General features: G+C 31.6%; 2 protein-coding genes across 2 annotated transcripts; both read left to right on the plus strand.

The window, feature by feature from the left end:
• Nucleotides 1-1,577: 1,577 nt before the first annotated feature.
• LOC145037046 (nicotinate phosphoribosyltransferase 2-like) lies at nucleotides 1,578-6,762 on the plus strand. Its single transcript, XM_078985594.1, has 15 exons — nucleotides 1,578-2,029; nucleotides 2,190-2,337; nucleotides 2,461-2,580; nucleotides 2,667-2,801; nucleotides 2,873-2,934; nucleotides 3,065-3,140; nucleotides 3,255-3,356; nucleotides 3,451-3,567; nucleotides 3,660-3,718; nucleotides 3,797-3,971; nucleotides 4,136-4,270; nucleotides 4,358-4,456; nucleotides 4,920-5,028; nucleotides 5,552-5,664; nucleotides 6,547-6,762. The coding sequence occupies exons 1-15, from the start codon at nucleotides 1,857-1,859 to the stop codon at nucleotides 6,622-6,624; spliced, it is 1,701 nt and encodes a 566-aa protein (XP_078841720.1). The 5' UTR covers nucleotides 1,578-1,856; the 3' UTR covers nucleotides 6,625-6,762.
• A 2,666-nt stretch (nucleotides 6,763-9,428) lies between these two features.
• On the plus strand, nucleotides 9,429-11,971 carry LOC145037047 (putative serine/threonine-protein kinase At1g01540). Its single transcript, XM_078985595.1, has 7 exons — nucleotides 9,429-10,132; nucleotides 10,223-10,327; nucleotides 10,407-10,529; nucleotides 10,608-10,778; nucleotides 10,862-10,991; nucleotides 11,361-11,570; nucleotides 11,689-11,971. Exons 1-7 carry the CDS (start codon nucleotides 9,567-9,569, stop codon nucleotides 11,770-11,772), a joined length of 1,389 nt encoding a protein of 462 aa, XP_078841721.1. The 5' UTR covers nucleotides 9,429-9,566; the 3' UTR covers nucleotides 11,773-11,971.
• Nucleotides 11,972-12,365: the final 394 nt, after the last annotated feature.

Below are 12,365 nucleotides of genomic sequence, written 5' to 3' on the forward strand. Positions count from 1 at the left end.
CTAACTTTGTGTCAGGTTATCGTGTCGTGCTAGCTTTTGCCAGGTCTAGTACTAATACCTAAGGATACTTATGGTATGTGGTATTTTGAGGTACTCACTAAGCTTTATGCTTACGACTTATGTTTTTGGTTTCAAGTACTTCCAGTTCGAAAGGAAATGGACCGACGTGACTGCACAACATCCCCCAGAGTTTTCCGCATTAGCAATTTATGATATTTACTCTGATGTTTATATAATATATTCACCTTAACTGGTTTTGGAACGACTCGTTTGTATGGATTATTATTTTAAAAATAACAATTTTACTATGAATATTTGGGACGTTATATACCCGTTAACCCTTTTATTGAAATGGTTATGTATGATGGATCACTATTGATTCGATCCGTTCTTCAAGGAAACAAAAAATATATTGCTTTAACTCTAGAAGTCACTTAAATTTTTACATGAAATAATTTAATATATACTTATATGTAAGGTTGTAGAACTCGCTACTTGGTACCTGTTCGGCCGACTGCCGAGTAGCGAGTACTCGGGAGTACTCAGGAGTACTCGAGGGTTCTCAGGAGTACTCGATAGTACTCATGAGTACTCGGATTCGGTAATTCATGTAAAATGTTTTTAGGAAGATTATATATGTAAAAATCATAAGTTAAAATCATGAATTGATTGAAATGTATAACAAAATTATATACATGTGAATACACAAAAACTGAAAAACACACAATGGTCTCAATTTGTGAATAATTGATGAAAATTTAAGATATATATGTAGCAATAATCACACGTGTGTATGTTAAATAATAAATCATTAAGTATAGTATACATATCAATCACCGAGTTGACCGGGTTTTACAAACAATACTCACTTCAGTAGTGGACCGATCGGGGAGTACTCGAATTCTATAACTCGCCTCGGTAACGGGCCGAGTAGGGAGTACTCGGCCGAGTAATCGGCCAACTCAACGAGTTTTATGAAACTGCTTATATGTGCTTACTTTTTTTTTTTTCGAAGTGATTAGGTGATTAGTGAGTGACTAGATCGGTTGGACTTTAGGTTTTTTGAAGATGCATTTTGATGTCTACATTTTCTCATACATGTTTGCAATAGTAGACATTTGTTTTGTTTTGGAAGCATTATTTATTAAACTAAAATTAAAGTTTATTTTTGAATGAATGTTGTCTGGTTTTAACGATTCATGTTATATGTGTTGTAATGTATAATTATAGTCTAATCTTAATATTGTAAATGGATCGCGTAAAAGGGTTGAAAATTTGTTGATCCAATGGATAAGATTATGAATTTAATTATTCAAAACCTTGCAGATTACAGGTCGGTTTGGGTCAAGGCTGATCTGTTCTAAATCCACCCCATTATCAGGTTCACTTCATAATAATAAATAAAATAAATATGTCATAGTTTATGATAATGAAATAAATAATCCTAATCTAAAATCTATATTTTGTTTTTATATAATTGTTACAAATATAATCTTAATAATTACCCAAAAAAAAAAAAAAAAAAAAATACATAAAAAGTTTGAGATATCGAAAATATCCCCAACAGAAAAAGTTTGTTTCAACAAGACAAAATTCACGACTCGCTAGTGAAGAATATAGAATAACGACACAACCCCACTTCGGCGACGACGCCGCCGCCAGCTGCCGACCTCCGCCAATTCCGTCCTTTTCTTTCCCCTCTTTTTTGATTCCATTGGCCCCTATCTATCTGAAACACGAGCGCACACACATCCTGCTTTGATTCTCGCTCATACACACATATATAGATAAGGGGAAGAAAATCAGGAAGTCTATACAACTTGTTTCATCTTGATTGAGCAAGCAACATCCACAGAATGGACGTAAAACCTGAAGTTAACGGTGGCGTTAAAGAGGAGAAACATAATCGTCCGCCGCCGGTAATCGATGGTCCCACTAACCCTATGGTTACACCGCTGCTGAACGATCTCTATCAGTTCACTATGGCTTACGCATACTGGAAAGCTGGAAAGCATAAAGAACGAGCTGTGTTAGTTTCTCAATTCCTTTTGATTTCTTTGTTTCTATATAGAATTGATCGATTCCGTAATCATGTACTGAAGAAACTAATTAGATTGGTTACACTGGCTTTAGGGCATGTAATTTTGAAAATAATTTAGGAACTTTCTACAATCTATGATTTGTTTCAGGTTTGACTTATATTTTCGGAAAAATCCCTTCGGTGGTGAGTACACAGTGTTTGCTGGTTTAGAAGAGTGCATAAGATTCATTGCTAATTTCAAATTATCAAAGGAAGAGATTGCTTTTGTTCGAGAAAGTTTATCTCCTACATGTGAGGTAAAGCTTCAAGCTTCAATTCAGATCTTACTAAAACTAGTACTTCTATACTCGATCCTCATAACACCATAACCAAGTTTAAAGATTTGTTCATTGATGTCAATTTTCTTCTGTTGATTTCAGGATGCCTTCTTTGATTACCTTGAAGGGATTGATTGTTCAGATGTTGAAGTTTATGCAATTGCAGAAGGGTCAGTTGTCTTTCCTAAAATACCCCTGATGAGAGTTGAAGGTCCAGTGGCTGTGAGTCAATCAGTCAAACAAACTATTTTGAAAAGAATATGAATTTAAAATTGAAATCCATTTATTTATATTTTGTTTTCTTACAGGTTGTTCAATTGTTGGAAACTCCTTATGTGAATCTCATAAATTATGCATCATTAGTCACCACAAATGCTGCAAGACATCGTTTTGTTGCTGGAAAATCCAAACTTCTTCTTGAATTTGGACTTCGAAGGGCACAGGTTATTGTTATAATATCAGTAAATGACCATTTTACCCCTCTTTTTTGTTTACAGAAGTTCTTGTTTCTTAGGGTCCAGATGGTGGTATAGGGGCATCAAGATATTGCTACATGGGAGGATTTGATGCAACAAGGTGATTAATCATTTAATCTTGTTGACTATATTAATTATGTTCAAATTGTTTATATATATTAATATATAACAAATAACAATGTAGAATTGTATCTTATATATATTTTTTTATTTTTATTGTGAAATGTTAGTAATTGTGCAGCTGGAAAAATATTTGGAATACCACTTCGTGGAACACATTCCCATGCTTTTGTTAGCTCATTCATGGTTAGTATTATAAAATTATAAAATTATAAAATATAAATAAACCATTTTTTTTATTCAGTGAAAAAGTTCTCATTACAATTTTTTTAAAAAAAAAATTATTATTTTATGATGTAGGGAACTGATGAGATTATAGATAAGTCTCTAAAAAGTCATGATGGATCTCAAGTATGTGAGGATTTTGTTGGTGCTTCTCAGACATGGTTAAGCAAAATAAAGGTAAGAATTTTTCATTTTTCATTTTTCATTTTTCATTATTTATATAATTATATGTTATATTTTTAATAACTCTATTTTTTTTAATATGTTTCAGAGGCTAAGTATATTGAAGGGTGTTTTTGGTGAGACTAATCAGAGTGAATTAGCTGCTTTTATTTCATATGCTTTAGCCTTTCCTGATAACTTTCTAGCTCTTGTAGACACATATGATGTAAGTTATTATTATTATTTATTAATTTTGTTATTTTTTGCTTACATTACTAATTATAATAATCTGGGGTATTATTTATTGTCTTTTTCTAGGTGATGAAGAGTGGTGTTCCTAACTTCTGTGCGGTTGCTCTAGCACTAAATGATCTGGGGTATTTTTGTCTTTTTGTATTTTATGATACAAAAGGTTAAATGATAATAATAATTAATTGATGTGTTTATTTGTATAGGTATAAAGCAAGGGGTATTCGGTTGGATTCCGGTGATCTTGCTTATCTTTCATGTGAGACAAGAAAATTCTTTCAAACAATTGAAACGGAATTTGCAATTCCGGGGTTCGGAAAGACCGGAATCACAGCTAGCAACGACCTCAATGAAGAAACTTTGGACGCCTTAAACAAACAGGCAAAAGCTTTTTACATATTTTGAATTCTTAACTTTTGGTATGTCGGAATCAGAGAAGGATCGGAATGGAATCAGTCTTTCCATCGGAATTACTCATTCCATTCCATTCCATGTTATGTTAAAAACTTAAAAAAAGAATTAAAATTAATTTTTCTTTTTTTCAGGGTCATGAGGTGGATGCGTTTGGAATTGGGACGTATTTGGTGACGTGTTATGCTCAAGCTGCATTAGGTTGTGTTTTTAAGCTTGTGGAGATAAATAATCAGCCACGTATTAAGCTCTCAGAAGATGTCTCTAAGGTTTTGAAAATTGAAAAAAAAGAAAATTATTATTTAATAAATTATTGGATTCTGAATATTAAATTAATATAATTTGATGATAAATAGGTTTCTATTCCATGTAAAAAACGATCTTTTAGATTATATGGAAAAGAAGGCTACGCGCTTTTAGACATAATGTCAGGCGAAAATGAGCCACCTCCAAAGGTAAATATTTACTTATTATTATTATTATTATTATTATTATTATTATTATTATTATTATTATTATTATTAGGGTAAATTACTGAAATCGTTCCTGTGGTTTGGTCAAAATTACACGTTTGGCCCCTAACTTTTTTTTTTGCACTCGGATCGTCCATGTGGTTTGATTTTGTTGTGTTTTCCGTCCCCGCGGTTTGATTTTGTTGCATTTTTCGTCCCTTACATACATAAAGTTAGGGACCAAACATGCAATTTTTACCAAACCATAGGGACGAAAAACGCAACAAAATCAAACCACAGGGACAATCCGATTGCAAAAAAAAAAATTAGGGACCAAACGTGCAATTTTGATCAAACCACAGGGACGATTTAAGTAGTTTAATCTTATTATTATTAGTATTTATTTTTTAATCACAAAACCTTTAAAAGTGTTTAATGAATTTTCTTTCATTTAATTAAATTATAGGTAGGAGAAAGAATTTTATGTCGCCACCCGTTTAATGAATCAAAAAGAGCTTATGTGGTCCCACAACGTGTTGAGGAGCTTCTTAAGTGTTATTGGCCCGGAACTACAGGTAGTATTTAGGGTAAATTACACGAATGATCCCTATGTTTAGGGTAACTTGTGAGTTTGGTCCCTAACTTATTTTTCTAACTCGGAAGGTCCCTACTGTTTGTTTTTGTTACACGCTTGGTCCCTGTCTTACATAAAAAGTCTATTTTTACCTTGATTTTTTAATTTATTTAAATAAAAACAACCTCAATTTCATCCTCTCTCCTTACCTTATCTACTCTATCATTTTTCTCTATTTAAATAATTGTTTTTTACGTAAGATAAGGACCAAACGCGTAACAAAAACAAATAATAGGGACCAAATGTGTAACAATAACAAACAGTAGGGACCTTCCGAGTTAAAAAAATAAGTTGGGGACCAAACATGCAAACTACCCCAAACCATAGGGACCATTCGTGTAATTTACTCTAGTATTTATTATTAGTAAATTTTTTTTTTTTTTGGTAAAAAATGCACTTCATATACTCGAATTTAACATGGCTTAAAAAAAAATTATATATATTTTTTATTTATTCATATGAAGACAAAAAAAGAGAAGAATTGCCGACACTTGAGCAAAATAGGGAACGTGTTGGGAAGCAATTGGAGCAAATGCGACCCGATCACATGAGAAGACTCAATCCAACACCTTACAAGGTATGCTCCTAAACCTCTGCCAAGTCAGCGCCATGTCATCAACAGAAAACTACATAATTTTTTTTTTTTTGATAAAAATGAAACAAAACTAAAAGTTCAGTTGTTAGAACTGTTTAAGGTTATGTTTGACGTACTAGCTGGAAAACTAGATAATAGCTGATAATTGAAAAGTTGGCTAATAAAAATAACGTTTGGTAAACTAGCTGAAATATATAAAATTACATAAAAGGATATGGAAGAGTATATGTTTTTATAATTAATTAAGGGGTGTATTTGGAAATTAAAAAAAAAACTCCTAAAAAGCTAGCTTATAAGCTACTTTTTGGTTTACCAAACACGATAATATAAAAAAGCTCGAAAAATAAACTAGCTGTAGCGCGTTAAACATAGCCTAAGTTGATAAATCTTCTCTAATAAATGAAGGTTTTTTTTTTTTTTTTTTTTTTTTTTTTTTACACTTATCACACTTTCATTTATTTTGCTACATATCATTTTATGATTATTTTAAATTAATTTTTATTCCATATGTAATTTTGTGGTTTTTCTATTTTATTAAATTCCATATGGTATTTAAATTTAATAATAAATACATATCAATTTTATTAATAGATTTTCCTTATAATTTCATATTTTAAAAATAAAATCTCATTAATTTGCTTTGATTATTTTATCTAAATGGTTTTTTTAAATTTAAAAAAGAAAAAAAAAACACTTTAATTTTAGTAATTCAATATTATTTTTATTTTTTTTTATATAAATTCAAATTTCTTTAATGTTTATATATATTTGATTGTTTTAAATTTACCCGTACTAAGGTAAAAATGAAGTGATAAGTTAGTAGGGCCCACTATATATAATTTTTATTTTAATTAATTTATTCAGGTTAGTGTAACTGCAAAGTTGTACGATTTTATTCATTTCCTATGGCTGAACGAGGCACCGGTAGGGGAGTTACAGTAGGGCCCACCGTGGCTTTGAATAATAAGTTGGATTTGTTTTTTTGATGTAATGTATGTTTTAATGTGTTTGTGTTTATATTATAATATGTGATAGAGATTTTATTTATATAGTATTATAAGAAGATGACTTTTGGTCTTATATCTCAAATTGTTTTCATTAGATATATGCAATTGTATGAATATTTTTACGTAAGCCAAATGAGTTTGCAAACGTCATCGTTTTTATTTTTGTGTACATGGATATCATCATTTTTTAATATAACATATGAAAACATGTAAACAACAATTTAAATGGAGAAAACATATGTAACATGTTGGGACTTGGGACCTATCTTCTGTTCAGCTATGATGTACATTGTCATTGACCCCATTTGAGCTGGATTTTTGTCAAAATAGACTATTTGTTGATCGTTTGTTCTTCAAAATCATTTCAAACGAAAAAAATGTCAGATATTAAAAAAAAAAAATGTTATTAAATAATAGTTTTGTAATACTTATTGTTTTTTTGATATTGTATATGGAAACCACTCATCTAGTTTGTCATTTCTAATATATGTTCGTATTTTTCAAATGAATATTACTTTTCATTATTGATATAGTTTTCCATATTTATATTTAACATGTATTTCATTTTTAAATTCGAGTCTCTAATGAAATAGATTAGGTTGTCAAAAAATAATAAACTTTTAATATGTAGATACAAATCAGCTTTTAAAATGAAATAATATATTTAGATTGAATGGTACCGGCAATGCCAACAACTGTTTTTCTGACGTGGCGTTCCCCTCAACGCTGTTACCATGCGAAACAAAAATAAAAAATAAATAAATTGAAAAACCGAAATAAAAATAAAAAATAAACGATAACATGGAAAATTAAAAATATAATAACTAGTTGTTTATTTTTTCTATTTGGTGTTATAACACCACAATAACATAACATATGAGATAATACTTGATAAATTGAATAATACCCTTTAACTCGTAGCTATATCCACTGGTCTTACATACAGGCAAAATGTACACAACAGATTAAGTGGTTGAAACTTAAAGCGTCTTTATTGAGATTCATTGGAGTGTAAAACTTTGTTCGGTATTTTCTTTAACACGTATTTTTCATTTGACCCCCTTAAGTCTTTATGGTGTTATGACATGTTACCCCCTCGTCTAAGTATATTTTCGTTTGACCTACTTAATTATATTTTAATTTTCAAACCTTGTTGTATTTGACTGATTAAACTCGCTTGTTAAATATACGAAATAAAATTGAACATTTTTTTAATGTCTTTTATTTATTTAAAGTACATGCATGATCAATATCTAATACGACGTGTGTTAAAAAAATATGATTGTTAAAAATGATTTTGCATTGGAGATGAAATTTAAATATACTTTTTTTTCTAAATGAAGTCAGTGGAAGACGAATGTGATAAAAAATAACTAACTATATAAATGATTAACTATTTATAGATTCCCCATCATAAAAGTTATTTCCGTAAAATAAGCTTTGACAAAAAAGCCTTTCATTTTTACTATTTTTGATTCTTTTTAATACACCAACTACACTAATATCTTATTAATAAAATCTATCTTGTCAATAAAATCTACAAATAAGATTTTTGAAAGGGTTTTAGTATAGTAGATTAGAGTTATTGGGTTGTCTTGTTGAGGTGACAAAAAACGTTGCTATTATAGATTATATTTTTACTAAATATTTAGAATAATATCTATAAAAGTAAAAAGGTTTTAAATTGATTTTTAAGATAATAAAAATCCAAGTAAATTATAACAATAATCTTTGTGGTTTAGACCCAAGGATGTACCTATCTTAATATCTTTTACATTCATTTTTTCTATATCATGTCAATAACATCTTATTTTTGCCTCACTTTCCTTTTACTTTTTAAAACATAGTAAATTATCACATTTCACTTCACTTAAATCGCATCAAGAGTGTGGTTTTCCTGGATGCAGTTTCTTGTCCTAATTAGCAAATCCTAGTGTGCAAGATTGGTATATCTTTCAGCCTTAGTCAACACATGGTACAATCTTTGAAAATTTGATATGTCGCATCCGTGGAGTTTCCAAATCCTATCCATGATCAATGTAAAATGATTATCTTGTCTTTTCTAATTTTTTTTTTCTGTAACTTATTTATTATTTTTATTTATATATAAAAGTATAAAGAGCCCACCTCACCCACTCCACCCCCACCCCTCACTCCCACCCTCACCACATCCACACCCACATTTGTCGGTCTTCATTTTACTTGTTGCCCATCCTGTCTCTGAGTTGCATCTCCATTTAAAAAAAATATCATTTACACTTTCCTCCACTAATTATCTACTTTCGATGCATCCATAAATCGGTAAGACTTCTTAAATTCTTATATCACTAATCGAATGAGGGCCATTCATGTTGATGACAATTGAAGGCTACGTTCTCCCGAAGATACTACCTTTACTAGATAAGTTCCAACTCTCTCGATTCGAATCTCTTCTTGCCTTCTTACATCAATATTTGAACATGGTACACGAGTATGGATATTAATAGGAGTTCTAGTAACGGATCCTAAGAATTTTTAAAAGTTCAAGCTGAAGAGATTTTACCCAAACTGTGAAGAAGACACACAAATGCATTCACATGTCAATATACATAATTATTTTTAAGATTGGACCAAACATGTAATTCTCAGCAAACAAGAGAGACCATTTCTGTAACTTACTCAAAAAAATCTATTAAAACAGTAAAAAAAAAAAAAAAATGGGGGTCCATAATTCCATAAAGATCATTTGGAAACTTCCGATGAACTTATTCGACTTCCTTTTACGCACACCAAACCCTTCGCCATCGATCAAAACCTCTGCGTTCATATTCACATATAATTAATGTCATCCTCCATCTTCACTCTTCACTCTTTCAAACTTCCCAAATCTCCAAATTCATGTCCGATCAGCTCTCCAAACAAACCTCAATCTTCGGACTTCACTTATGGATCGTACTCGGTGTCTCCGCCGGCACCGCCGTCGTCCTTCTTCTCTTCCTCCTATCCCTCTGGTTCACCAACAGATCCAAAACCAAAGCAATCCCAATAAACCCCAAAAAACTCACCTCCGATCCGAATTCAATTCCACCCGTAAACCCCTTTCAGGAAACCCAAAGGTTATCCGGTATAGAAAAACAAGCATTGCTATTAAAACAAGACGAAGATTACGGACATACAGCGCACCCCAGGATTCAAATCGAAATGGGGAAGGGACACCCACATCGGGTTTTGTACCCCGAGAGAATTGGAGCTGCGTCGTCGGTTACCGGCGAACATCCGGTGTCTGTAGGTCCGGAGGTTTCGCATTTGGGATGGGGGCATTGGTATACACTGAGAGAGCTTGAATCAGCTACTGATGGATTTGCAGCTGAGAATGTGATTGGTCAAGGTGGTTACGGCATTGTTTACCATGGTGTTCTTGCTGATAAATCTCAAATCGCTATCAAGAATTTGCTCAATAATCGGTGATTTTTCTAATTTCTTCTTCCAATTCACATCATAATCCTTCATCCTCTCATTTCACACCTATCAATTTTATGAGGTTTTATATCTAGAGGCCAAGCTGAGAAGGAATTCGAAGTTGAAGTTGAAGCAATTGGTAGAGTCAGGCATAAAAATTTGTTGAGATTATTAGGTTATTGCGCAGAAGGGGCACATAGGTACTCGTTTCCTTTAACCCTTTTGCTTAATTTTAAATTCCTCATTGATTTTGATTCAATTCTCGATTGGGAATCACAGGATTCTTGTTTATGAGTATGTAAATAACGGAAACTTAGAGCAATGGATTCATGGCGATGTGGGATCTTACAGTCCTCTCACTTGGGAAATTCGTATGAAAATCATCATCGGAACAGCAAAAGCGTAATAACCAATTTCCCCTACAAATCTCTTCTTTCATACACTTCAATCATAATATAAAATCATCTTTCTTGATTATAGATTAACTTATCTTCATGAGGGGCTAGAACCGAAGGTAGTTCATCGCGATATAAAATCAAGTAACATCTTACTTGATAAATCATGGAATCCGAAGGTTTCAGATTTTGGATTAGCGAAGCTTCTTGGTGCAGATACGAGCTACATTACGACACGTGTCATGGGCACATTAGGGTTTGAAATCTCTCTTTTTCTCAACACGTGTATACACACACATACACACAGTAACAATGATATTTTATTTTTTGTTTTTGTAGATATGTTGCTCCAGAATATGCGAGTACAGGAATGGTGAATGAGAAAAGTGATGTTTATGGATTTGGGATTTTGTTCATGGAATTGATTTCGGCGAGATATCCTGTTGATTATAAACGACCACAAGAAGAGGTTTGTTTTCCATTAATCATAAGAAAATGTTGTTTCTTTTTTATAAAACGACGATTAAGCACTTAATCAAACAACTATACATTGTTGTTTCTTTTTTACTTAATCTGGATATAATGACTTAATGAGCTAACCCTTTATTTATCTCGTTTCTTCTTTTTTCCTCTCAATGAATATTGTGAAATTTATTTTTAGAATGGAAGGGTAAAATGGACATTTAGTCTCTTTCAAATGGTATAGTGTTTATTTTTTACTTTAATACAATAAGAAAGAAATAATAAAGAAAACTAGGACTTAGGGAAAGAATGTTTTCTTTTTTACTTTTTGATAGAGCCGTTGTTTATAGTTTACCAGATTAAGTCATATTCTCAGGTACACTTGGTTGAGTGGGTCAAGAAAATGGTCAACGAGAGGTGTCCCGAAAAAGTTTTGGATCCTAAAATGACCGAAACGCCCTCGTTACGTGTCCTAAAACGGACTTTGGCGGTTGCTTTACGTTGTGTTGATCAAAACTCCGAAAAGAGGCCAAAAATAGGGCATGTAGTACACATGCTTGAGTCTAAAGGGGAAACACCCATCAATGTATGTACATTTTATTAGTAGATATAACATTATTTGAAAAATTATAGTTGTTCAAATTTTATTTTCTAAAAGGGTATATTTGGAGAAGGTTTGTTCACATCTTGGTAATTTGTTTCAGGAAAGTGTAGGCTTGCGGGTTGCATCTCATGGTAGTCCGAACAATGGTTTAAATGAGAAGGAAACGACTCGGTTAAATGGTTAACGGTGGTTTATACTTTATATCGTATGATATCATTTGAAGTAGATCATTTTTGTAGATGTTAGATTATAGATTTAGTTGATGTGATTCTATTATTATTGTTGGAGTTGTACTCCAATGAGAGATGATGACTCATGGACTTGTATGTTGAATATGATTCGTTTAAAATGATTTATGTGATTTTGTTATGTTTGTATTTTTATATGTTGAACAATTTTTGGAAATTAATGATCTCTTGTATGAGTTATATCATTGAATAGAAGACAACGAGTCAAAGGAGGGAAATCTATTTGGTGTAAATCATTGTTGTTAAAATTGCGATCCTGATTGAAGGATCGTACGATCCTAGGTATGAAAAACGATCCGGATCGTAAAGAGATCGTATTTGGGGTAGGATCGTAGGATCGAGATCCGATCCGATCCTACCTTCCCTTGATTTATTTATTTATTTATTTTATTTTTTTTTGCAAATGATTTTTTTTTTACTATTTTATGTCTTTTACTATTTACCAATTTACCATTTTGTATTATGTTATGACTAATATTTTGATATTTTTATAACTTTTGAACGAAAAGTTGAATGTTTGAAATATTTT

Source organism: Lactuca saligna, chromosome 3 (genome assembly GCF_052625555.1).
Source record: "Lactuca saligna cultivar CGN05327 chromosome 3, ASM5262555v1, whole genome shotgun sequence".
In the NCBI taxonomy this organism is placed as follows: Eukaryota; Viridiplantae; Streptophyta; class Magnoliopsida; order Asterales; family Asteraceae; genus Lactuca; species Lactuca saligna.

What these genes read in the sequence shown, in the direction of transcription:
- LOC145037046 (XM_078985594.1), top strand. Translation starts at nt 1,857, where the DNA reads ATGGACGTAAAACCTGAAGTTAACGGTGGCGTTAAAGAGGAGAAACAT. An exon ending in GTTTATCTCCTACATGTGAG is followed by an intron (nt 2,338 to 2,460) that starts GTAAAGCTTCAA and finishes TGTTGATTTCAG; the next exon opens with GATGCCTTCTTTGATTACCT. An exon ending in TCAATCCAACACCTTACAAG is followed by an intron (nt 5,665 to 6,546) that starts GTATGCTCCTAA and finishes TAATTTATTCAG; the next exon opens with GTTAGTGTAACTGCAAAGTT.
- LOC145037047 (XM_078985595.1), top strand. Translation starts at nt 9,567, where the DNA reads ATGTCCGATCAGCTCTCCAAACAAACCTCAATCTTCGGACTTCACTTA. An exon ending in CGTGTCATGGGCACATTAGG is followed by an intron (nt 10,779 to 10,861) that starts GTTTGAAATCTC and finishes TTGTTTTTGTAG; the next exon opens with ATATGTTGCTCCAGAATATG. An exon ending in AAGGGGAAACACCCATCAAT is followed by an intron (nt 11,571 to 11,688) that starts GTATGTACATTT and finishes AATTTGTTTCAG; the next exon opens with GAAAGTGTAGGCTTGCGGGT.